Raw genomic sequence first — 25,080 nt, forward strand, 5'->3', positions numbered from 1 at the left:
GCATTGTCCGGTCACGAGCTTGGACTCTTGAGTTTAGGTAAGCACACGTCATGTAGCCTTGGGTATCAGGAGTTTCGGTGGGGGCCTTTTGCTTCTCTAGTGTAAGCCTCATTGGGCAGTGAACTTCAGTTGGTCAGCAGTAACACCAAGACCAAAACAGGAACCTCCTCCACCTGCCAACTAATCCTGGGCCCCGGGGTCCTTAAGACAGCTCTGAACTCTTGCCCTGCCTTGCAAAGGTGTTTCCCGTCTGGTAGCCGTTGATTAGAACTAGTTAGTGCTCAAACCACCTGTCCCATGTGAGCCCTGCACATTCTGTCTTTCCTAAAGAGAAGCTTGTCCATGCCTAGTGGTGGCAAAATGCATGACCACATCTCTCTTCCTGGCTTGTGAGCCCTCCTCGGCACGCCGTAGATGTGTGAGGTCACCAACCCCTCTTGGCAGCAACCTGCCACAGAGCTGGCGAGAGTGAGCAAGCCTGCGAACTGTGTGAATCTCTCAGAGACCTCAGTCCTGGGTCTCATGAAAGCAGAGGATGCCCAGATAGGGTTGGGTCCTCAGCACGCACCAAGCGTTAAGAACTGAAACAACTCTCAGAAACTCACCAGATGTGATGGTAGTTTGGCCAACCTTATCAGGATGTCAGTGAATCAGTGAAACATGCTTTACACTTTTGAAGATTTACTTGTTTATTTGTAAGAGTTAGGAACTTTTCATGTGCTGGTTCACTCTCCCAGATGGCTGCAACAGTCAGGGCTAGGCTGGTCCGAAGACAAAGAGCCAGGAGCTTCATCTAGGTCTGCCATATGGATTGGCAAGGACCTACGTATTTGGGCCATCCTGTGATGCTTTCCTAGGTCATTGGCAGGGAGCTGGATTAAAGTGGAGCAGCAGGACTCAAACCGGTGTCCTTACGGGATGCTGGCATTGCAGATGCTGGCATTGCTTTGATGTCAGCTTTACCAACTGGGCCACGACACCAGCCCCAATGAAACACCCCACGAAAGTCTCCTCATATTCATTGGAAAGAGTTGCTATGTAATTACAAAGAATTCTGCCGTTGACTTTCATTTTGATGAATAGCTTCAAAAATATCTGTCAAAAACAGTTCCTTATTTCTTAAAAGGCATATGAAGTGGTCCCCCTAGGGAACTGTAATATTTGGATGCTTTTAGGCACTCACTCAGGACCCTGTTGATACCTGGAATTTGTTCTAGTAAAGAGGAACTCCCTCTCTCCCTCCCTCTATCTCTCTTCCTCTTTTTTGCTGTAAAAGTCCTGAATCCCAAGTCTCTGTAGGGAATTGTACCTGGGGCCAGATAAGATCCAGCCAGCCCCAAGAACTCTCTCCGTTTTTAACTAATCAAGCTGGGACACACTTGTTTGAAAAAAAAAAAAATTAAAAAAATTCACAAGTATGTTGCGCATTCATGAAAAAGTCGTTTGCATAAATTCTGATTGAATAGATTCGGGACAGACATTTTTCTCATTTGTTGGGAGAAGGCAGCAAGCAGCCGTGTGAACCTCGAAACACATCCATACAGCCTGACTTACAGCATCCCAAACACCTGCACAACATGACTTACTGCATCCTGGCATCGTGGCCCCTGGCTTCTGTCTCCCACTGTTTGCATCTCCGAGAGGCAACACCCAGTCCTGATTAACAATGGGACCTGGAGCCCATCTGCGTGGGTTCACTTTGGGACACCCCCCACTCTCTCTCACCATGTGGCTTCGGCCGTTTCACTTTCTGATGCCTTGGTCTTCTCCACTATAAAATAGGCCTCCTAGTCTATGTGAATCAGAGAATTGCCTGGGTGGGGAGTTGGTGAGGGTGCCTCAAAGTATGTGCTCCCCTGAGAGTCACCTGGAAACATTAATTCGTGTGTTTGTTCTCAAGCTGTGCTGGGTCATGTGGTAGCCACTAGCCAGACACATCTATCAGAACACTCAAACTGTGAGGGGTTAAATGAAAATGTGCTCCAAGGAAGGCACACCGGTTTCCAGGAGCATCAAAAGCAAAGGCATGCCACATGCCCTGTTCGTGATTCCGTGTTGATTGCATGTTGGAGAGATGGTTGTTCGTATACCCTAGTCGACAGCAAACATGTAATGGAACTTAAATCACACATGTGGCCCATTGGATGGTGCTGATTCCGGTAAAAATGTTCCCCTATCTGCGTCAGTTATGGGAGAAAAAGAACATCATTCATTTCAATCGTATGCGAAGCCACGGATGCTGACAAATGCCTCACACCACAGGGTTTAAGAAAACTTATACTCCATTTGAGAAGCAGCATGTGGGATGTAGACATTGTTTATCTGATGATTTTTGTTGTATCAGAAGCTATGATGTTTAAACTGTTCAGTAATGATGGATGTTCTTTTTTAGTGACAAGTTCACTAGATTTTGTCAGTGGAAAAACGTAGAATTAAATATCCATGTGAGTATTATCTATCCATTTCTTTTTCTTTTATTTTTTCCTTTTTTTTTTTTTAAATGGAAACTTGCTCTGGCCTCACCTCGTGAGAAAATACTTTGTTCCGTGGTTTACTCCCCAAGGGCTCGCTCCCAGCAGATGTCATTCTTAGAGTTCCATGTCTTAAAAACCCATCCTCCCCTGATCATCTGTAAACAGTTTGAGTTTTTTTGACTCTCTTCATATTCATAGAAGAATGTGCTTATTTATGTAAGAAGGAGTATTTCAAGGAGAGATGGACCCTTCCACAAAAACAGTAACAAAAAGGTCTCCTACTCACGTAACTGCCACATGTCCTTTGTCTGCTGGCATTTATGGCAAGTCCTTTCTCTTTGTTGTTATGGCATTGGATTTGTAATAAGGATTGGAGGTAACGATGAAAGTGGTGGCCTCATCCAGGGCACCAGGGCTTCCCCTTCCACTTTATTATTTTGAGAGTAGCAAAAGACACCCCCTGATACAGGTCCCTTTCTGAGGACACAATTCCTTAGCTCCTCAATGTCTTTCAACATCACTGTCAATAAACCAAAGGTACCGTTTTCCTTTTGCTTTTATTGTATTGAATTTTAAAAAAAATTTACATTTGTTTTTAATTTTAAGTGTTTTTTTGCATTTGTTTCTAATTTTAATTGAAAGGCAGAGTAGAGAGAAAGAGAGAGAGAGAGAAAGAGAGAGTGAGAGAGAATCAGTCTTCCATTGTTGGTTCCAAATGCCCATGGCAGCCACGTGTAGGCAGGAGCCAGGGTTTGAACCCTAGCACTCTGACATGGGACTCGGGGTCGCAAGTAGCATCACAGCCATCGCACCCAACTTCCCCCTTCTCGGTTTGAGAAGGTGCGGGTCTGGGTGCAGCTTCTATTACCTTTGGCTGTCTCCCCTTACATGGGCTTGCAGTTGGGCAGAAGAATCAACAAATTTTGTTAAAATTTATTTGTTTTTATTAGACAGATTTACACAGAGAAGGAGAGTCAGAGAGAAAGATCTGCCCACTGGTTCACTCCCCACCTCTGCCAGACCTGAGCTGAACTGAAATCAGGAGCCTCTTTTTGATGTTCTCCCACCTGGGTGAAGGACCCCAAGGTTTTGGGCTGTCCTCTACTGCTTTCCCAGGCACATTAGCAGGGAGCTGGATGGCAAATGGAGCAGCCAGGATATGAACCAGTGCAGGTGGAGGAAACGCCTGTTGAGCCACAACACCAGCCCTGAGTTGTTGTTTTCTTAAAGAATTTTTTCTTTAAACTTTGAAAAGTACTGTTGAAAGAGAGGTATTTATTATTATTATTATTATTATTATTATTATTATTATTATTATTGTTACTGACTACCATTCTCCTGTCATCTTTCCTGGCAGGATTTAGAAGTCCAAGGGAATAATACATTTTTTAAAAACCTAGACTTTCCTCCTAGCTCCTGCTCCATTGTAGACCCCTTAATCCTATTTCGGAGTGCCAGATGTGCATCCCGGGGGTTCTGTCCAGACAGAGTTGGGGCAGATGTGATGGTGTGAGGGTTTGCTGGGGCAGCCCCCAAACAGTCCCATCCTTAATCTGCGAGAACAACTTGGCATTTGCTGTCTGTCCAACAGCCTATCACCATGAATGTGGGATGGACTATCTGCCTGCATTCTGTTTAGTGCCATGAAAACTACTTCCTGAGACACTGTTGACAATGGATGAAGCCCCTTTGTGTTCTTATTCCCAGGCAGTCTTGTTTCATGCTCACATGTCCAGCCATGTCTTCTCCCCTTTGCTGTGGTTATCAGTAATAATAATGATAAAAATATATGCAGAGCCTGCACCTGCCGGGCTTCCTGCTGCTAGATCATGTGACCAGCAGAACATGCCTGGCTCTGCCATGGCTTCTCTCCTTCCTGCCACTGTGGCTGCTTGGGTCGTGTCCAAGCCTCAGGCTCCAGAGTGGCTGAGGCCACTTGGCATTTTGACCCTCTGGGGATGAAGGCAGATGGGAAAAAAGACCCGCATCTTAAAGTCTAGGATTTATCAGAGTGGGAAAATAGCCGGCTCACTCAGTGCCCTCATTCTCCTGCGTACAGGGGCTCATTTAGCCTGCAGGTGGGACAGAAGGAGGCTGTGGGCGATTCTGCGACCCCTGCCCATGAGAAGATTCTTCAGAGAAAGTCCATGGATGGTGGAACTAGAAGTTAGATCTATTTGGGTGCGCAAACTATTGAAATCCATGCACAACGTTTTTGTAACACATTTGTCATGCATTTTCTGAGCACCCCTTGTAGCTCATTCTTCAGCTTAAGAAATCTCCTAAGTCCTGAATGGGCCAGATTGCTATTTCAGAGCTGCTCTTATAGTTACTGTATGTGTTTCCTAAGAAAACTCTTCATGGCAATATGCATCTATGTAGTTGACTTGTTTCCTTTTGTATTTTGAACCCGCAGTTGACCATGAATGATTTCAGTGTCCACAGGATTATTGGACGAGGAGGATTTGGCGAAGTCTACGGTTGCAGGAAAGCAGACACAGGAAAAATGTAAGTCCCCGTATGTTCATAGATTTTGCTAGGAGTACTAAGAGGAATTTTTTTTAACATTTGCATTCAGCAAAATCCCTGTGTAAGCACATTAGAAGTCTATGACCTTGCTGTATTTTGCTAAGCAGGGTGAATGAGTCCCATAAAGCTGCAAGCTACATGGGAAGTCACACAGTGAGCATACGCTGGTACCCACCTTGGTTCAGGGCCAAGAGCCCGGAGATAAACAGGAAGTGATTTCTGACAACCACGGTAGATCATGCTGCAAGAAATTCTCCGGCTGGGCAGTCAAGAACTCACCTGGGATGGAGTCCCTGTGGTTTTGGGAGACACAGCGCTTCAACAGGTGCCAGCCCCCTGGCTAAGTATCTGGGGCATCAGTGTCCAGTGGTCAGAGATCACCATTGCTTCAGTTCATTTTTTTTAAATTATTTGAATGACAGAGACAGGGAGAGCTTTCATCTGCTGGTTCACTCCCCAAATGTCTATAGCAGTTAAAATTGAGCCAAACCAAAGCTAGGTGCCCAGAACTCTGAGTGGATGTCCCACGTGAGCCATCACCTGCTGCCTCCCAGGGTACTTGTAAACAAGAAGCAGGATCAGAAGTGAGATAACTGGCTCTCCAAGCAGACTCTGCTATGGGATATAGGGTCCCAAGGAGCCTCGTACTCACACATGAGAGCCACCTTCCACTGTCTCCCATCCCCCATCTCAGCACCTTTTCTTCCAGGAGGTCTCTGAGTGGACAGTTAGGGCATGTGAGCCCAGGAGTAGGGTTTTCCAGCTCTTCTTGAACCTATGAATGCTTTTTTTTTCTTGCTGTTAGAAACAATTCAAGTAAATGTGTTTCAGACAGCAAGAGAATGCAAGAACATGACTTGGTAGACCCGCACATGCAAGTCTGATGGGGAGGCAGGCATGTTGGAGCAGTGGGCAAAGTGGAATGATCAGAGAAGTTTGGCTAATAAAACAATTGATTTGGTGTAAGAAGGGACCCCTAAGTCCCCTGGATCAGGAACCACACTCCCTCTTACCCTAGCCCTGCCTCTCCATTGTCACTCAGTCTCTCAGTGACACTTCCCCTGGCTGGGTGCTCACAGCTCGTCCAAGTATTCCTTTTTGCTTGTAGACAGGCTGATTGGCAGACTTTTTGATTACTATTATTTGGGGACTGAAGTTTTCCTGTACCAGGTAGTGCCCACAAAGTCTGGCTGTGGACCCCTGGGAGTTGGAAAGCTGGTGTTATGCTGGACAGGGAAGTTTAGTGAGCCAGATGGAGGGTCCCAGAGTCACACCGCCACCAGTGGTCAGGGTGGGTCCACACTTTGTATCTTAAGTACTACTAAGTCCTGGTCTGTGAAGCAAGGGTACTCAAAGAATCCTGTGATAAGACATTGTAAAGCATCTGTAACCCTGCATATCCTTTTATAAGTACTAGTAAGCAGGAATGTGTACTTAGGGGCCCAGCATGATGGCTCAGCGACTAACATCCTCACTTTACACACACTGGGATACCATTTGGGTGCCAGTTCATGTCCCAACTGCTCCACTTCCCATCCAGCTCCCTGCTTATGGCCTGGAAAAGCAGTAGAGGATGGCCCAAAGCCTTGGGAACCTGCACGCATGTGGGAGATCCAGAAAAGGCTCCTGGCTTCGGATCAGCTCAGCTCCCACCATTGCGGCACTTGGGGAGTGAACCAGTGGATGGAGGATCTTTTCTCTCTCTCTCTCCTTCTCTCTGTGAATCTGTCTTTCCAAGAAAAATAAATAAATATTTTAAAAATATGTGCTTAGAGGGGGTAAGAGTTTGATTCTACAGTTAAGACATTGTGTAGGATGCATGCTCCTGGTGTTGGAGTGTCTGCTTTGAGACTTGTCTCTGTTTCCAATCCAGCTTCCTGCTAATGCACACCCTGGGAGGTGGGTCTCGTGGGAGACCCAGATTGGCTTCCAGGCTTCTGGCTTTCAGAATTGTGGGGGAATCACAGAATAAAGTCAAATGAATGTTTTTTGGGGGAAAAAACAACAACAACCCAACAACATAGAATTCTCTAAAATTTTAGTGTCTTTCTCATAAAAAGATCTCCTCCATTATGTACTTACACAGTGGACTGTTATCGTCATCATCATCATCTGAGAGGCAGAGAGAAGGGACTGCCTTCTGCTGGTTCAGTCCTTCAGTACCCAGACCTGCCTGGGGCTGGACAGCGACTGAAGCCACTCTAGGAGTTCAATCTAGATTTCCCACCTGGATGGCAGGAAACCAGTTATCCAAGCTGTCACTGCTGCCTCCCAAGGTCCCTATCAGCAGGAATTGGAGCCAGGAATGGAACCTGGGGCTACAGTGTGGGCCGTGAGGATGACCTCATGACCAGACCAGATGCTTCTGGTGTCCTTTGTGAACTCAGTAGCTACAAAACTCAGTCCTGGCGAGCCCCCTGGCGAGCTGCCTCAGCAACTGTCCAGGCAGCTCCCAGACTGTGTTTTCTCATATAAAAATATGGGCATGTAGAAAACACCTACTCTATAACCAAGTAAATTGGCGTCTTTGTCCACTGATTGATTGTGTGAACTCCAGGAAAAAAAATAGAGGATGTGATCAACTTGGTGCATGTGCCTCTTGTCTTTAAAGAAGGCAATCCTGTGATCGACAAGGACTCAGTGGTGTATCTCTGCCCTCCTAAGCAGTCCGCGTTGCACACGTGGCTAGCTGTCAAGTGGGGCCCGAGAGTCACACACACATTTTCCATCCCTGAAACACTTGTCAAAGCCACTTTGCCCAAATTCCCTTCCAGCCTTCTGTCATCTGCTGAAGGAAGCTTCCTGTTTTCTCTAATCTTTGATAACAGAGCATGCCAAATGGCTCGTCTGTGTTTCCTCAGTATGAGTGTGTTCCAGGTTTTTCAGAATTTCAGGTTGTCAGCTCAATGTTGTGGTCTTCTCAGTTTAGCATTGATCAATGAGAAACATGACACACGGTTTCCCTGTCTTTTCTATTGTTTGAAATATTGTCATAAAGATCAAGATGAAAAACAAACGGAGTTGTAGAGCATTTCTTTGAAATGCCTACCTTCCCTTCCCATTTTGTTGGAGCATCGCTGTCTTATCGCCGTATGTTGCTGTAAGCATTTGACCACCGATGGATGTGTTACATACTCTCTCCCCAGATCCCAATCCAGAGGCAATGCATGCAAAAATGTATTTCACAGAAATTACTTCTATCCATTTACTTTATTTAACTCAGATTTCTTGCCATGTAGTGCTAGAAATATTTTAAATATTGGCCGCTTCTGCCTCCTCCCCTCCCCCACAACAGCATGCAAAATGAAGGTGGTCTTTGGCATAGGGTGACACATTACTTCTTCCCGGCATGGTCTATGTCTTTAGAAACCTTCCCCGGCGTCCTGCACATAACTTTAATCAGCTTAGGTGTATTTACAGTATAGATTTTTTTTCATCCATCATATTTGCGTTTCTAGGTATGCAATGAAATGCTTAGATAAGAAGAGGATCAAGATGAAGCAAGGAGAAACATTAGCCTTAAACGAGAGGATTATGTTGTCACTGGTCAGTACAGGAGTAAGTATCCAGTTCCCTGTATGGCTTTTTGGAATTTGCTTGTTTGATGGTAAGGCACTTTTCTTTCTTTTTTTCCTGGCTGGTTATGGGACCCAGCCAGGTGCTGGATGGATTAGAAGGGTGACATTGTCTCTTGTTTGATTTGGGAAGTTAGGCAGCTTTTCTTATTAAATGCCCATGGCAGACCCTTCAGTGCCTGTTTGTCCTTGATCCTTGACTTTGCAGACTGTGGTAGCAGAGCTGGCAGAAAATAACCTGAAGGGGGGAAAATGGCATGAATGTAGTCAAGTGCAGAAGGCCTGATCCAGAGAAGGAAGCGAATGAGCATAGTAGCTTCTCTCTCTGAGCAGAGAGGGGAAGCAGCTGGCGACCATGTACTTGGCCTTAGCCTTTTGGCCTGTCCCCGGTCTTTATTGGAGAGGGATTTCTTCTTCACCTCAGCACTTGCTGTTGGCTCCTACACTGAGGACGTCAGTCATTTCCATTCCCCAGCACCATCTTTCTGCTCATTGCCTCTTGTTTAATGTGTTAAGTGATCATCTTGAGCACAGTGTTTGTGCAAACTTTTCCCCTTGTGTCCTTTTTCCTTCTTTCCTTCCTTCCTTCTTCCATTCCCCCATCCCTCCCTTCCTCTCTTTTTCTTTCTTTCTCTTTTTCTTTTCTTAGAGTTATTTATGTCTCCTGAAAGGCAGATTTGCACAGAAAAGAGACAGAGAAAAAGATTTTCCACCTGCTGGTTCATTCTGCAGCTGACTGTAATGGCTGGTGCTGAGCCAATCCGAAGCCAGGAACTTCTTATGGGTCTCCCATGTGGGTGCACAATCCCAAGCCTTTAGACTGTCCTCTCCTACTTTCCCAGGCCACAAGTAGGGAGCTGGATAGGAAGTGAGGCAGCTGGAATACGAACCGGCACCTATATGGCGCTGATGTCAGGGTGGATAATTGCCAGCCTGTTGAATCACAACCCCAGTTCCCAAAGAACTGAACCAAGGAGAATTAAAACCCAGGAAAGCTCACCAGCCCAGTCTGAGTCCCCAAACACTCTGGCTAGTCCCTCTTGAATGCTGTGCATTTTTTTTTTCAATCTGCAACATCCATTGCATTGTGATGTACATGAGCCCCCTGTGAGTTTTTAGTGTGTCCAGGAGGGCTGTTTGCTATGGAAGCCAAAGAATGGCATCAGATAGTGAAACTGCAACAAACGAAAACCTCCTATCTCTAAATGATGCCTAGTTCAGGACTCTGCCCTCTACCTCCAATACACAGATGGATGCTAAGCATGTCCAATCCAGGCCCGTGTGTGTGTGTGTGTGTGTGTGTGTGTGTGTGTGTGTGTATGAGTGAGCAGGTTTCTAACCAATGAGTCCGGAAGCCAATGGCTTGCACCTTGTGTTGAAATCCGTGTGTTGATGCTGATGTCTGGCTCCCACCTCAAATTCCTGTGCCTCTTTCGTTTCAAGCATCGACACACTCACTAGAAACTTTAAAGTGGTCATGAATATACTAGAGTTTAGTGCAAAGCTTTGTATGTTGGCGTATTTCTTCCCAAGAATGCCTTATAGGAAATAGAGGTTTTGTGGTTGTAAACTAAACTTGCACGTAACATTTGTATATGGATTTTATTTGGGGTGGGAGATACCATTGAGTAGTTGTATCGTTTCACTAATGGGTTAGGTTGGACGGCTATTTTGCACTGATTTAAAGGAATCAATTTTGTGTTGTTTTATTCAGATACTGAAACCATATGATATTTCTAAAACAATATAATTTAAGACCACTTTGTAGAGGTGTTCCCATAGCTGTTACAGTGAAATACCCTGCTTCGGTGAAGCTTTGGGTTGGTGGAGGTCAGCAGAACTTCCTGTGGTGCAGGTGTGACACGCAATGGCATCTACACCATAGCTTTGTTTTCACTGCAAGGGTCCCCCCACCTGGCCAGATCGCAGTGCTCACTATTCCTAATTGTACATACCTCTACTGGTCTCAGTTTCCTTCTATAAATCTTGCATGGTGGAGGAGGGGGAACATGCTTTTTTTAGAACCACATTAATTATCTGCCTGACCAGGAAGACCAACCTGCAAGTTCATCAAGTAAACCTTTAAGTTTACTGGAACTGTCACTTGTCCCTTGAACCACAGATCACTACTTAGATAGCGCTGGGATGATGTCTGCTTCACTCCAAGGGTCCTGGATGTGCGACTTTGGCTCTTGCCCTTATGAGAGCCACGTGGACTGGGAGAAAGGTGACGGTAGCCGTAGCATTTCAGCCACGTAGACATCATCAGGGCTGTTGGCAGGTGTCGGAGTAGAAAGGCGTGCATGACTCAGCAGGCTCCAGATGGGACAGGCAAGCTGTCATGTGTGAATGCACTCAGGGGTCAGAAGTCAATTGGGCAGGTGCCAGTGTATACCTGGGTCCCAACCCCGGAAGGTTCGATCAAGAATTGAGGAAGAGGCAGTATAAGTGTGAGAAGGGAGTGGACTGCGTAAGATGAAACTGCCGAGAGATGCACAGGGGCCAGACCAGACCATAAAGAGCTTTCTAGGCCAGTGATGAGGATCTTGAAAACTGTCTTGCAGCAGTTGGAAGTAAAGCATTCTGCATGGCAAGACAAATGTCATTGACGAACCCATTGCATCACAGCCCTAGGGAAGCTGCTGCCTGGCTCTTCACCTTGACCTGTGTTGGGGTCTTCGTGTCCTGGGCTCCACACACTGATGACTCAGGTCCTCTAGAGCAAAGACATTGCCAGCAGTGAGTTCTGGAGGGCGACCACGTCTCACCCCTGTAACTGTGCTTTCCTGCTACCCAAAGAGCAGGAGGGTCAGACGTGGGTGATGGCTGTGGGGACAGGTTTTATTTGATTATTGCTGATTGTGGGGAAAGAACTGAGCCCATCCTCACTTGGGCAGAGGTGCCTGGGATTTCTAAAGGGAGAATAGGGGGTGGATGCAGGAGGAGGGGTCCGGGAGCAGAGTCAGGGACAAGGAAAATGACAGACAAGGAAGAAGATGGGCTCGGCCTGCTGAGGCCCAGCTGGTCTCCTTCCCCGCCTCCAAGGTCAGGAGACAGAGCTCTGCTTTCAGGGTGGTTGGGCAGGAACCAGCAGTAAGTTCCTCCAGTGGCCTTGAACTTCCTCAGACAGCCATTGGTCTTGCAATGGAGAGTTGCTTATTTATTTATTTATTTACATTTTAAAGATTAGTTTATTAATTTGAAAGATAGAGCTACAGAGGAGGAGGTGGATGAGAGGTAGAAAAGAATAATATTCCATCCACTGGTTCATCCACAAATGGCCATAATGACTGCAGCTGGGCTAGGCTGAAGCCAGGAGCCTGGAGTGCCATCTGGGTCTCCCAAGTAGGTACAAGAGGCCCAAGCATTCATGCCTTGCTCCGTTGCTTTTCCAGGCTCCTTATCAAGGAGCTGGATTGAAAGTGCAGCCACTAGGACTCAAACCTGTGCTGGTGTGGAGTGCCGGCATGGCCCCACGCATGAGAAACTGTAGCTGTGTCTTCATAGGTCAAGTTTGAGGGCCCCCCCGCCCCAGTGAAAAGAGGACTCAGAGAAGCTTGCTAGAGTTCAGTCCAAGAAGAGTCTCACTTGCCAGATTAATCTTGCTCATAATTTGCATCGGGAAAGGAGAACTTGGTTTCTGGGGACCCCAGGTTTGAAACTTGGTTGACTGCCACATCTTCCTGTGGTCTTAGGCCAGTCATTTCCCTTTTCAGGGACCCTGGTTTCCTTGTGTTTAAAAGAATTCAGACCAGGCGATATCAAGACCCCTTCCGACTACTCAAATTCCCTGATATTCATGTTTCATCTTAATATCATGATGTTTTAAGGAAGTAGCTTTAAGGATGTTTTAGGCAGTAGCTGTTTTCTCAGTGCTGTCCTGAGAAGGACCACAAACCTCTCATGTTTAGAAAGTCTCTTGTGGGAGTCCTTCTGGGCACAAAAGTGACGTGAGTACCGTCACCAGCTCAGGCTGGGTAAGATCCTTGGTCCCTTCACTAAGCAGGGAGTCTGCCCACTTCTCTGCTCAGCTGATGAGACCGGGGAGGGGTCATGTGACACCCAGTCAAGCCCCACATGGGATGGCGCCCACATAAGGGCACTGGAACTTTTAGCAGAAGGATCATGCCCGTGTTTTACCCATTTAAGGCAAAATCAGTCTCAAAGTCAGCAAACACTCAGCCCAGCTCGACAGGACTCTTCAGGAGAGCTAGGTAGCCATGAAAAAAACTTTGCAATTTATTCTGGAAGCGGTTTTGCTCTGAAAGATGTTTGGAAATCAAGTTCAGGTTCACAAATCTTTAGTTCACAAGTGTGCGAACTCAGAAAGAAGCCCGTGCTCTTCCTAGTGACATATGGTTGGAGTTTTGAACGTTTTTGCAATTTCTTTGGGGACACCTGAGGTTGCACATCTTGTTTCTAGCTCTGTGGGCCACTTAGTATCATCCTGGGTGCGAAAGCCCTATTATAATGTCTCCATGTGTACCCATTTTCTGTTTTTTTGTTTTGTTTTGTTCTTCACTGAGTTGTAAGAGTTCTTAAACATATTCTAGCTCTGAATCCTTCCTGTGTGTATAGATCGCAAACATCTTTTCTCGTCCTCTGGCATGCCTGTTTCTTTATCTGCTAGTGTCGTGTGATGAACAGAAATCCTTAATTTCACTTTAGTCTAGTTCATCAATGTTTCCATTATGGGTACTTTTTGTGGCATATTTAGCAAATCTCTAATTACCCTAAGATCATGAAGATGTTCTCTTGTGTTTCCTTCTAGAATCTTTTTACTGTTTTAACTTTGACATTCATGCCTGCAACCACTGAAGGTGAATGTAGAGTAAGGTGTGAGGTAGGGGTTGAGTCTCAGGCTTTCTTGTAACAGATATCAGGGAAAAGACCCTGCCCTGTTGTGTTACCTTGTGGCAAATGAACGTGTGTGTGTGTGTGTGTGTGTGTGTGTGTGTGTGTGTGTTTCAAGTTCTCTTGTGTTTTACTGGTCTGTTTGTTTGTCCTTGGGCTGTTTCCACACTGTCTGAAGTCATCTTGCCTCACAATGAGTTGTGTCTGTCACTACAAGTTATCCAGCTGGTTTATCTCGAGGAATACATGAACTTCCCTTGACTGTTTGCCTTGTCGTAAATTTTAGGATCTGCTCGACAGGGCTCATTTTTGAATTAAGAGCCCATGGAATCTGCAGATGGATTAGAGGAAAATGGAAATTTTTACAATTGAGTTATTAAATCCTTGACCACGATTTATGTATTTTCTCCCACTTGCAAGAGCTAATTTGATTTCTCAGTGTTTCAAATACAGCCATGCAGACAATACCCTACCCCTGTGGCGTGGCTCCCCCAGCTTTGCTGCTGAACGTGATGCAGGATGCCGACCATCCAGAGTTAAACTACTGACTGCCCAGAGGACTGGCGGGACAGGGATCCTCTTGGCGCAGCCTGTGTTCTGCAGAAGAGGCTGTAGTTAGAATCGATGCATGACTGACGCCTATGGAGAGTAGACCATCAAGTTCACCCACCCCAGTGACTAACACTGATGTGGAAGGAGCTTGATTTCTTCATTTGAAAGACAGAGGAGTAAGGAGATTCATCTCCCACCTGCTGGCTCACTCCCCAGTTGCCCAAAAACAGTTACTTGGGGCTAGGCCAGGTAGAATCTAGGAGCGTGGGACTCAATCCAGGACACCCACATGGCTGATCAGGACCCAAATTCTTGAGGCATAGTCTGCTACGTCCCAGAGTTGGCATTAGCCAGGAGGGTAGAATTGGGAGGGGGACTGGGTTGGATATCTCAACCAGTGTCTTCGCTGCAAGGCCAGACTCTTGCCCCAGTGTCTTGTCTCCATGCGTTTCTCCCCATAACCAGTGCTGTTTTACCTTGACTCACGCAGTTACCCTGTAACTCAGGGCAAGGGGTAGGTGGGTGGGTGGGGGGCACTATGGTATCTGTAACATAGAGCGTGAAAGAAGAAACTGCACAGGATGGCTTTCGCTCGTCTTACGGACTTTCCATCTTTTTGCTCCAGGACTGTCCTTTCATCGTGTGTATGACCTACGCGTTCCACACCCCCGATAAACTCTGCTTCATCCTGGATCTGATGAACGGTGAGTGCGGATCTGAATCCCCGAAGGGCTTGGCCAGTAGTGCATATCAGCATTGGATAGGGGGTGAGGGTGTGCAGACACGCTTGGCGTCTTCCCCAGAGTTCAAGGAAAGAAACCTTCTACCATTCTGTTTTCTCTTGGGATGTATTCAAAACTGTTGACTGTGACTTCTCCCTGGGCCTCCCAGTCCCTTTTCCCACCTCCTCTCCCTCCCCCTGTCCCGCCCCTCCCCAGGAAGCTGGATTCTGTAGAAAAGGTTCTCATAAAGCCACTGAGGGTGCAACTTGATTTATTTCTGGAATGCAACTGGCCTTGGTCTTTAATTAGCTTATCCCCGGGCCTTCCACTTGTAAGAATGAGATAGCCCCACAAAGATACAGGCCAAACACATTAGTGCATTTAAAAACCAGTGTTGAACAGCTGATTCGGGGCTAGGACAGGTCTTAGCTCAGCCTTCCTGCATCGTTTAAGGCTGTAGTGCCACTTTCCTAGATCGGAAAAGTGACATGTTTACAAATTGGAAATGTCCTTAGTAACCAGAACCGAAAGGAAACGACAGTTTTATTACTCAGATACCTGGGCTATGTTTTTTTTAAGTGCCCATGAAATCTGTTCCTGTTTTTGAGTGACTTAAAGCCAGATCTATCCAAAATCGTGAGGGAGTCTTACAGACATGGTCATGAGCCAAAGCCACTCGTGTGTGACCCTGTGCGTGTAGGAGTGTTGGGGAAGACACAGCTGGTGGCAGGGAAAGGGCAGCCTGGCAGGAGCCTGCATTTTCTCCGTGGTGTGTAAGACATGCTGCTAAGGAAACCCAAGGCAGGCGTGGGGCTGGAGTAGAACCTCCTCCTTCCGCGTCTGCTGCGCCCTTCTGGCCATTGGGGACAACAGCACATTTTCTGCATGATTGATGTGTGAACTGCCCGCCTCGGCTTGCAGGGGGCGACCTGCACTATCACCTCTCGCAGCATGGAGTATTTTCCGAGAAGGAGATGCGCTTCTACGCCACCGAGATTATCCTGGGGTTGGAGCACATGCACAATCGCTTCGTGGTCTACCGAGATCTGAAGGTGAGTGAGGACAGAGGTGGTCTGGTGCAGGGCTTCCTCCATGTTACAGGGGCCCCCTCCACGTCCCCTGCACCATCATGGGGCCCCCTCCATGTCCCCTCTGCCGTCACGCAGTCCCTTCTACATCTCCGCTGCTGTCACAGGCCCCCCCTCTACACTCCCTCCCTTGTCACAGGCCCTGTCCATCACATGCCTTGTGGCCCTTGTCACAGCCCCTTGATGAGGCCCTCTTCAGTTGGATGTCTGACCCTGCCAGGACAGAAACCATCGTGTCCATTGTAGTGCCTGGTGCAGTGCCAGCACTGAGGTCAAAACAGTGATTGGTTAATTAATGAAAGGGAAGAGAGGACTTGTTGTTCTCTATTTTGGAATAGATTGCGGTTCTGTTCATGCTCGCCAAGCATCTGCATTGGTCGTGGGTGTGAAAGAGCTGGAGGTGGGTGGAGTGAATGAGCAGGTGTGAAGAGCCTGGCTGTTGAGATGCCCGGGTCCCGTATGGGAGTACCTGGGTCCGATGCCCAGCTCCAGCTCCAGCTCCTGACTCTAGCTCCTGCCTCTAGCTCCTGCAAATGGACCCTGGGAGCAGCAGGTGGTGATCGAGGCTTAAGGCCGTGGCTCCTGGGTACCTGCTACCAACATGGGAGACCTGGTTTGTGTTCCCAGGTCCCAGTTATTGCCGCTGCAGGCTTTTTGGGGAGTGAAGCAGTAGGTAGTAGTGCTGCTACGTGCTCTCTCTGCTTGTCTCTGTCTTTCTTTCAAATAAATGATTTAAAAGACAAACATGTTAAGAATGTAAGTTTTCCAAGACTTAAAAGCCGGTGAAGTTAAGACCTTGCACAGTTTGAAGGTGGGGGCGGTGATTCACAGGCCAGCTGCAACTTTACAATGTACAGGGTCTTGAGAACAGTTACCCATAGTGCAGGGAGATTCCAATGGCTTGTGTTTGCCCCTTACTTCCAGATTCTTCTGGAATGAACCTGCAGTGGCCAATTGAAATGTGCAGGTGATAATTCCTTTCTCTAAGGATCGAAAGATGACTTTAAAAAAAGGTTTATTGGTTTGAAAGGCAGATGGATCGGGAGAGTTCTTCTGTCTGCTGGCCACTCCCCCAAAATGCCCGCAGCAACTGGGCCTCAGCCAGACCAAACAGGGACCTGGAGCTCCCTCCTGGTGTCCCACGTGAGTGGTAGGGGTCCAGGTTCCTGGGCCGCCATCCACTGCCTTCCCCAGGGCCTTAGCAGGGTGCTGGGTCTCAAGTGGAGCAGCCTGGGATGGGATCCTGGCATCGCAAGCAACAGCTTAACATGCTGTGCTACAACACTAACACCCTAAGATTTCCTTCTAAGAATCTAAAGCATCACATTTTGGTTCTAAGCATATTTTTGTGTTAAAAAAATGCTTTATGAGTTTTAAAACTTTCTGCAAGTTTAAATAATTATCTAAAGATATCTTCAAATGAGCGTTTGGGAGGAAAACAACCTGTGTCTATTGAATTACAAACAATTAGCCCTGGGCTCACTCACGGCAGTTCATTTCCCTGTATACAGGCTGCAGAATGACAGAGCACGCTGTGGGCCTGCAAAGCGCCACTGTCCCTCACTGTCATTTACATCTATAACCGGTCACTAATCATCCTGAGGCCGTGTCTTGGTTTGCTAAAGCTATTCAGTTGGCAAATGGCATTCTTTAATTTCTATTCAAACTTAATTCTGGTCACTCATGGTTATTCATGTTTCAGTTTTACACAAGCCTGCCATCATTTTTTTTATTTCAAACAAAAACAAGACTTGATCTCCCACAGAAGAATATTATTAAGGCAACTGTAATGTAATTCCACGTGTATTACGGAGGAGAGCTTTGTTGCCTGTGATTATGCGGGCTAAATCTAATTTTCACGGATACATTGTGGTCAGAATCCCCTCTGGTCATTAGCCAGGTCTCTGGGTTCAGGCTGCACTGATGGAGATGACAAGGCCACTTCAGTGGAGTTAACGTGACACGGTGGGGTCTTTGGTACAGTTCTTGCCACTTTCTTTTTGTTCCGTGCCTGGTGGCCTCATACTCAGAAGTCCTGGTAAGCCATCAAAGTGGTGGACTCACTGCCCACGGTCTGCAGAAACTGTGTCCTGGTTGCATGGTAGTTCTGGGTGCAAGGAAAGTAAAATGCTCCTAACCCCAACGACCATGACCATGACTGTGGCCGCCTGGTGTTGGCTGCCTCACAGCTCATTTTCTGTCTAGCAAGACCTTTCAAAGTCTGTCTTAGCACCTGCCTGTTAAAGCTCACAGGAGCAGTGTGTATGTTGGTGTTGTGCCTGCTTGGGTGTGACCCTAAGAAGCTGTGAGGTTCACATGAGTGAACCTGCAGTGTCTGTCCTCCGAGATGTCCTCAGAGCCCCTGAAGGTCAACCTTCTTCTCTGTGTGTGTGTGTAGCCCGCAAATATACTCCTGGATGAGCATGGACACGTGAGGATCTCGGACCTTGGGCTGGCCTGTGACTTCTCCAAGAAGAAGCCGCACGCGAGCGTGTAAGTCACCACAACTCTGCTCGCCACCATTCCTCTCCTGACACTGACCTGGCCCCTCATGCATCCCACTGGTCTGTCCCTCACCAGCGGTGACTCTCAGTGCATGAGAACACCTGCCCCGGGGAGCCCTTGGCGTCCGAGGTCATGGGAGGAGAGATGAGAGCGGTGTGTTTTCCAGCGCTGCCTGCGGGGAGTGACTGAACCTGCTCAGGAGCCAGCATGGCGACCCTGCTTCCTGTTGCCCAGGTCACACCAAGTGGGTCATTGGGCCGTTCAGTCCCCAGGCTGAGAAGTTGTCGTTGGGATAGAAGAAGATCCTGAACCACAGAGAGCTGTGCTTCAGCGACTTTCCCATAAAACTTTTTTTTAATCAGAGAAAAATCATTTAGTCCTCTGATTATGTGGAGGTGATTACTGTGGGCCACGGTTCTCAGATATGGAAGTGCTGCTAGCAGCAGCCATGCCTGAGCATTCCACGGCAGCTCTGCCGAGGGACTGTCTGGACCTAGGCTTGTGGACACAAGGACGGGCACACGGGGCGAGCGGCGCTCCCAGTGCTCTGAAAAAGCAGAGTGGAGACTGTGCACGGGTGTCGCTGTCTGCCCCCTCGGTGTCAGGCTTCCCCGGGTGGAAGGCACGCCTGGACATGCAGTGTGTGTTCTATCTTGTGCTCAGCTCCACGGGTCTGCAAACAACGTTCAGACCTCCTGGACTTCGGGCCATCTCTGCATCCAGTGCTTTGGAAGGAGCCCTTCCCTGCCCGGGGCACCTCGCCCATAACCCCAGGTGCAGAAATGAGCTGCAGCCAGCGTTTTGAGTATGGCCACAGAGCAGAGTGGCTGTGCAGGACTCGGATGAGCGAGGCAGCATGAAGTCAAGGCCTGCCTCTTCTAGCCAGGATTGGCTGTTCACAGCAAGCAGCACCCTGTCCTTAAACACTCTTCTCTTTCTCCTATTCCCTCCCTCCCCAACCTGGGAGGTACTGATAAAAGCATTAGCATTTTTCTAGCACTTCATAATTATTAGGCCAGAACCTGTGGTTGTATAAGCTGTTCCCAGGGAGTTCATCAGCCCGGTTTTTAAGAGAGTTGTTTGAATTTTTAATGCCATGGCTGTTTGGTATGCTAATTTCTTCAATCTTGTGTAGTCTTCACTAAATGTGAAGCCGTGAGTTCATGAGAGTTAATCTTCCAGGGGAATTAACTTTCACATGCAGGGTTATTTATTTTCTTAGAGGGCCTAGCACTTAAAAAAAAAAAAAAAACTGTAATTCACAGAGGCTTTGAACCACAGAACTGTTCTTTTTTGTCTCTGGAAAGTGCAGTGTTTGAGCAGCACCTATAGGGGGTGCAATAGGGCAGCTGCCTCGCAGGTGTGAAGGCTCCGAGGGAAGCCACGCCCTCCAAGGGATAAGTTCCCTGGGGATGCTCTGTTGGAGTCAAGTTAGTGTTTTGAGGTCAAGAGCCAAGGCTTTGGAATCTGCAGGACTGGATGCGAATTCCTCTCCTAAGATACACAAGCCTTGATTTTTTTTCTTTTCTTTCTTTTTTAAGATTTATTCATTTGAAAGGTGCGGTGATATCCACTGGCTCCTTCCCCACCTCCCCCGCCAAGTGGCTGTGACAGCCAAAGCTGAGCCAGTCTGAAAGCAGGAGCCTAGAATGCCATCTGGTTTTCCCATATGGGTGATTGGGGCCACTGGTGGCTCATAACCCGAGGTGGTTTCCTGAGAGGATTCCTGTTGTTCCTGAGCACACAGAAGTGACCCAATAGAGCTGCAGTCGTGTGCATGCGGGCCTCACACCTCCTGAGACACAGAGGTGCTACCTTGTTATCTGTGCCATCAGCAAAGAAAGTTGGCGACAGCTGAAGAGGCCGTGGGCACGGCTGATGGCTGTCTCGGGAGCCCTTGCGGCTTCATCTTTGAAAGGTCTTCTCCAAGTACCTCTGGCTCTTGAGAACGGAGTGACGGACCATGCCGGGCTCTCCTGGGAGGGCTGGAGAGGACCCATCGGGGCCGGGGCTGCAAGGTGGTGACAGCAGGTGTACAAATGGCATGAGAGAGACTGCCCACCCCGAGTGATTTTTCTCAGCTTCTTACAAAGTGTCTTTGCTTTTGCTGGATGCTGAGTCCTCGGGCCTTGAGCCACTCTCAACACCTAACACGTGCCTTCTCGCCCTGATCCACTTTACCTGTGAGCTTGAGCTCCCCTGGGGACTTGTTGCCCGCTGTCCCCAAGCAGGCAGTCCTCACTCTAAGGGTGTGTGGGCTCAGGTGCACAACGGGAGTGGCACCTTGCAGGGGTGGATGTCCCCCAACCCGCAGGATCCACAGTGCCATGGCGTGGTTGCCTATCACTACCCCCTTCCTCTTCTTTCTTTTCCCCTGTGGCCCCAGCCCCCGAGTCTCAGAGGCCCCCGAGGGGGTGGGGACTGTTTTGGTGTCTGACAGAAGTTGGGGACGGAGCACAGATGGGATGACCTTTCAGGCTCTTTACACTGAGCTCCCAGGTCGCCTGTGCACTCCCCGACTGATGAGGGCAGAGGAACCACGTTGCCCAGAGATGCCCAGCGAGTCCCTTGCCTGTCCCCCGTCTCCAGTTGCTGCTGACTGTGTATGGTGCCTGCACTTGCTGCGTGGTCAGGATGTCCTCAGCCGGGACCTGCCCTGTAACCTCATGTCCCCTTTCTTCTCCCCAGGGGCACCCATGGGTACATGGCTCCCGAGGTGCTGCAGAAGGGGACAGCATATGATAGCAGCGCCGACTGGTTCTCCCTGGGTTGCATGCTCTTCAAGCTCCTGAGAGGGTGAGTGGGATGCTGTTCGCTCGTGAACTTGAGCCACTTGGAAAGTGTTTGGAATCTGAAAGATGGTCCAGGAGGTTTGCTCTTCCCTTTCTTCTTCCTTCTCATCTTCACTTCCCCTTCTTCCTTGCTTCTTTTGCTCTCTCTCTCTTTGTTTGTATTTATTTGAGAGTTTGAGATCTTCTGTCTGCTCATGCACCTTTGGCCAGAACTCAATCTAAGAAGTGGACCGGCCCCTGTTGCCTCATAGGGCATCTGTTAACAGGAAGCCGGAATCAAGAGCACAACCAGGACTCAAACCCGGACCCTTTAATAATATGGGATCCCAATGTCCCAAGAAGTGTGGAAATGGCTGGAGCAGATGCTGGCCCCAGAGGTGACATCCCAACATGCTTTCTCTTAGTCTTTTTGTCCCATTCCAGGTCGGAATCACAGTGGTTTTAAGTCTAAAAGAATCTCCTTTGATATATTACCATCAATAGACCGTACTCTAGGAGTGAGTGTTGTGTTGAAATGTGGATACGTGGGCAGGTATTTGTTTAAGACACCACTTGGGGGGCCCACAAGCAGGGAGCTTGGATGGGAAGTGGAGCTGCCGGGATTAGAACCAGCGTCCATATGGGATCGTGGTGCGTTCAAGGCAAGGACTTTAGCCGCTAAGCCATTCTGCTGGGCTCAGCAAACCCATTTTTTTGACTTGCTTTTATTTGTAGACATGCTGGAGGTAAATTGTCTTTGATTTGTTTGTATTTTATCTTACTTGAAAGCCAAAGTTGCAGATAGATCTTGAATTTGCTGGTTTACTCCCCAGAAGGCCACAACAACCGAGACTTGGCCAGGTTCAAGCAGGGGCCTGGGAGTTCATTCCCAGTTTCCCACGTGGGTGGCAGGGATGCAAGGGCTGGAGGCTTTGCTGGTTGCTACACAGGCTGTGCGTTAGCACGAGCTGGACTGAAGTGGGACTGCTGGGACCCAAACCAGGCCCTTGCTCGGGTCAGTTGGGATTCTGAGAGGCTTCTTAACTGCTGTGCCAATTTCTTACTCCTATTTTGTGTTTTTTAAAACTAATAATATATGTGATCCCTATGCTATAAACTACGTAAGATGATGCCATCGAGTAGAAAAGATAAGGCGGTATCACCCTCTAGATATAGTCTCATAGGGGAGCTCAGAGGCAGGGAGAGGACTTGGGGTGAGGTAGGAGAAATCCCAAGGCCTATGCAACTGTATCATAAAGTGATAACAATAAAAAATAATAATTTACCAAAAGGATAATAAAAAACAAAACAAAAAAAGCCACTTAAAGCTTAAATTAGTCTTCCCATCAATTTTAATACATTTTAGGTAGTTTCCTAGAGAGCTTAAATTTTTAAGGTATCTGTTTGAAAAAAAATCCTTCATTCACAACCATGTGCCTAAAGTCATTTCTAATTAAAGTTTTCCAGGGGCGGGTTCCACTTTCCTGATTTCTCCTGGGAATGCAGCTCTGGGAATTCACGCCTTCCTTCCATCTCCACCATGAGACCTAATTGGGCACCACTGCCTCATCTTATTGCATTTAGCATGTTCTGAAGAGAAGCTGATTTCCATATTCCACCCTGAAACCAGGTCCCCAGCACCCTGGCCGTTTCCTTAGGACCCCACTAATCTAGTTGCTCTCCGCTCACCGTGTGTGTGCTTGGGATCTGAAAATTGCATTATTGCTTCAAAAGTCAGGGCCTGTGGATGCGTTAATGGGATTACTGTGTATGTGGAGCCTGGAGGGCCTCAGCCCGTGTCTTCAGACTAGCTGACTTCATCCGAGTGTATGCCGAACCAGCCAGCCAGCCAAAGCCGGCTCCTACATGGGAGCCCCCCCTCCACTCTGGCGCCCCTATGTGCAGGGGGGACCTCCCCTGGAGAAGCAGGCAGAGGAGCAGAATCCATGCCCACAGGGTGAGGGAGTAATACTAAAGGATTCCCTGGCACAACCACCAGCAGTTAGATCTGCAAAGCTTCCCATTCAGGACCTCATGTGCTGCCTTGATCTGTCCTTTTTTTCCATTTGCAAAAGCGGTCGTGCGTGTAGACAGAGGGACCTGGCCTGACCCTACTTCAGGTTTTGAAAAAGACTAGAGCTGGGCCTTGTTGCTTCTTAACCCCATGGAGTCCTGCGGGGGGATTTGTAGTAGAGAAGGGCAATCCAACTTTGCTTGACCTGAATTCCAGTTTGGAGCAGCCGGAAGGGGAAGCTGCTGGGAGTCCTGGCTGGGGCTGGCTTGGATGTTGATGTTGCATGTGGCTCCCATCCAGGGCCATCTCCATGGGCAGCTGGGGCTGAGAAGAGAATGGTAAGAAAGTTCCAGAGTTGAGCACAGAGCTTGTGGTTCCAGGGCTGGGCTCTGGCAGCCGGAGGGCCGTCTCCCTAACCACGTCCATGCTGTGGAGAGCTGCCAAGGGCAGGGGTGCGGCATGCCCAGTGAAGGAGTACTCTGCCTCACAGACACAAAATGGCCCTGGTGAATACTCAGGGGTACTGAACATCGGGGTGCCTTCTGGTGCATGACAGACAGGGCGGGATGCATTCTCCACTCTCCTGTCTGTGCCTGGACACTGTTCTTCCTAGGACCCACCCAGAAGGCATTCATGGAAAGGATCTAGCACTAAGAGGAAATAGTTTTTGACACAAGTGATTTAAAGGAGCTTGATAAGCCTTTACTTGCAGTGTGCAAGAGCATATGCTTCATGCAGCGGTGAGGAGGGGAGGGGAGGAGTAGGGGAGCAAGAGGAAGTGATGGAGAGGGGAGGGCACAGGGAGAGTTTTCAGGTTACCTGTGGTCCAGGGGGAGCAGGCACAGATGTGTCTACGCAGGGCTGGGGTGCTTGCCAGACTGTGCCAGCTCAGCCAGCACCAGTGTGCTGGGGGTTGCAGACACGAAAGAGATGATTCAAACCTGCAAAACAAGGGCTGACTTCCTAGAGGAGGTGATGTATGAAGTAGGCTTTGAAGGACCCTGCCTAGGAGGGTGGTACGAGGACACATAGCAAGGGACGCAGGAGGGGGTACCAGGAGCAGGTTGGCATTGGTCAGTAGGCAATGAGAAACCATATCCCAGGTCGGGGGAGGATGGACCCTGGCAAAGGAGAGGGAGAGCATTGGTCCAGGACACGGGGCGACCTGGGATTCCATGCGGGGTGGGGTGGGGGGCTTGGCTTTGCCCAAGAGGCCACCGAATCTAAAGGCTTTTTGGCAAAGGCAGGAGGTGAGAGTTAGGGGTCCTGCAAGGGGACCTGGGCACATGAGCTGCTGTTGTATGCTGCTGGGCCTGGGCAGCCCTGTGGGGCCAGAGTCTGAGAGTGACCTCAAGTGTGGCTGTGCCAGCAAAGTCCTACCAAAGTCCTATCATTACCACAATCCAGAGCTGGAATATTTCTGAGGTTCACGTTCTGAGAGCACCCCCCAGGAGAGGAGCCGTCTGCTGTGCTCTCCTCTCCCCTGCTACATGTAGGAGACCTCCCAAAGATGCCCACACACACTGTCTGTCCTCCAGAAGACTCAGGAGGTTGGGTGACCTGGGAAGGAGACAGGGGCTATCTTCCATTACCTTCTCAGGGGCACCAGCAGGGAGCTGGATTGCAAGCAGAGCAACCATGTCCCCTGGCAGTTTCAGGGGGCAGCAGCAGCCAGGCACTGTGCTAGCTGCCACCCAGGAATCGTCCTAAGCCCAGAGGGTGCCTGGCAATGGCTGGAGACACTTTTCATCATCCTAGCTGGGCTCACTGCTCACCCCTGCTGGGTAGAGGCTCAGCATCCCACAAGACAACCCTTCCACCCAACAGAGAATCCCCATCCATGCCCCCAAAGAAGCCCTCTCTCCTCCCCACATCTGTGCAGCGGGGTCGAGCCCCTAAGGCACCAAGGGTCTCATCTTTGCTTTTATTTCCCATGACCGGGGCTTCCCACTGCTTCTGCCGGTGCACATTTTTTTGCACCCCACATCTTGCCTCA

The 25,080-nt window shown here is 48.6% G+C and overlaps 1 protein-coding gene across 2 annotated transcripts in view; it reads left to right on the forward strand.

The window, feature by feature from the left end:
• GRK3 (G protein-coupled receptor kinase 3) overlaps nucleotides 1-25,080 on the forward strand; it is a 112,607-nt gene that overhangs the window by 71,282 nt on the left and 16,245 nt on the right. For both annotated transcript variants that reach the window (XR_009244387.1, XM_058656734.1), the window contains exons 7-13: nucleotides 2,393-2,444; nucleotides 4,891-4,982; nucleotides 8,462-8,561; nucleotides 14,610-14,688; nucleotides 15,628-15,758; nucleotides 18,193-18,287; nucleotides 20,988-21,095. Coding sequence is in view for 1 of the 2 variants with exons in the window: in XM_058656734.1 (XP_058512717.1) it covers nucleotides 2,393-2,444; nucleotides 4,891-4,982; nucleotides 8,462-8,561; nucleotides 14,610-14,688; nucleotides 15,628-15,758; nucleotides 18,193-18,287; nucleotides 20,988-21,095 (657 nt within the window). In the remaining variant the exon portion in view is untranslated. The remainder of the gene's footprint in view (nucleotides 1-2,392; nucleotides 2,445-4,890; nucleotides 4,983-8,461; nucleotides 8,562-14,609; nucleotides 14,689-15,627; nucleotides 15,759-18,192; nucleotides 18,288-20,987; nucleotides 21,096-25,080) is intronic.

Source organism: Ochotona princeps, chromosome 29, assembly GCF_030435755.1.
Source record: "Ochotona princeps isolate mOchPri1 chromosome 29, mOchPri1.hap1, whole genome shotgun sequence".
In the NCBI taxonomy this organism is placed as follows: domain Eukaryota; kingdom Metazoa; phylum Chordata; class Mammalia; order Lagomorpha; family Ochotonidae; genus Ochotona; species Ochotona princeps.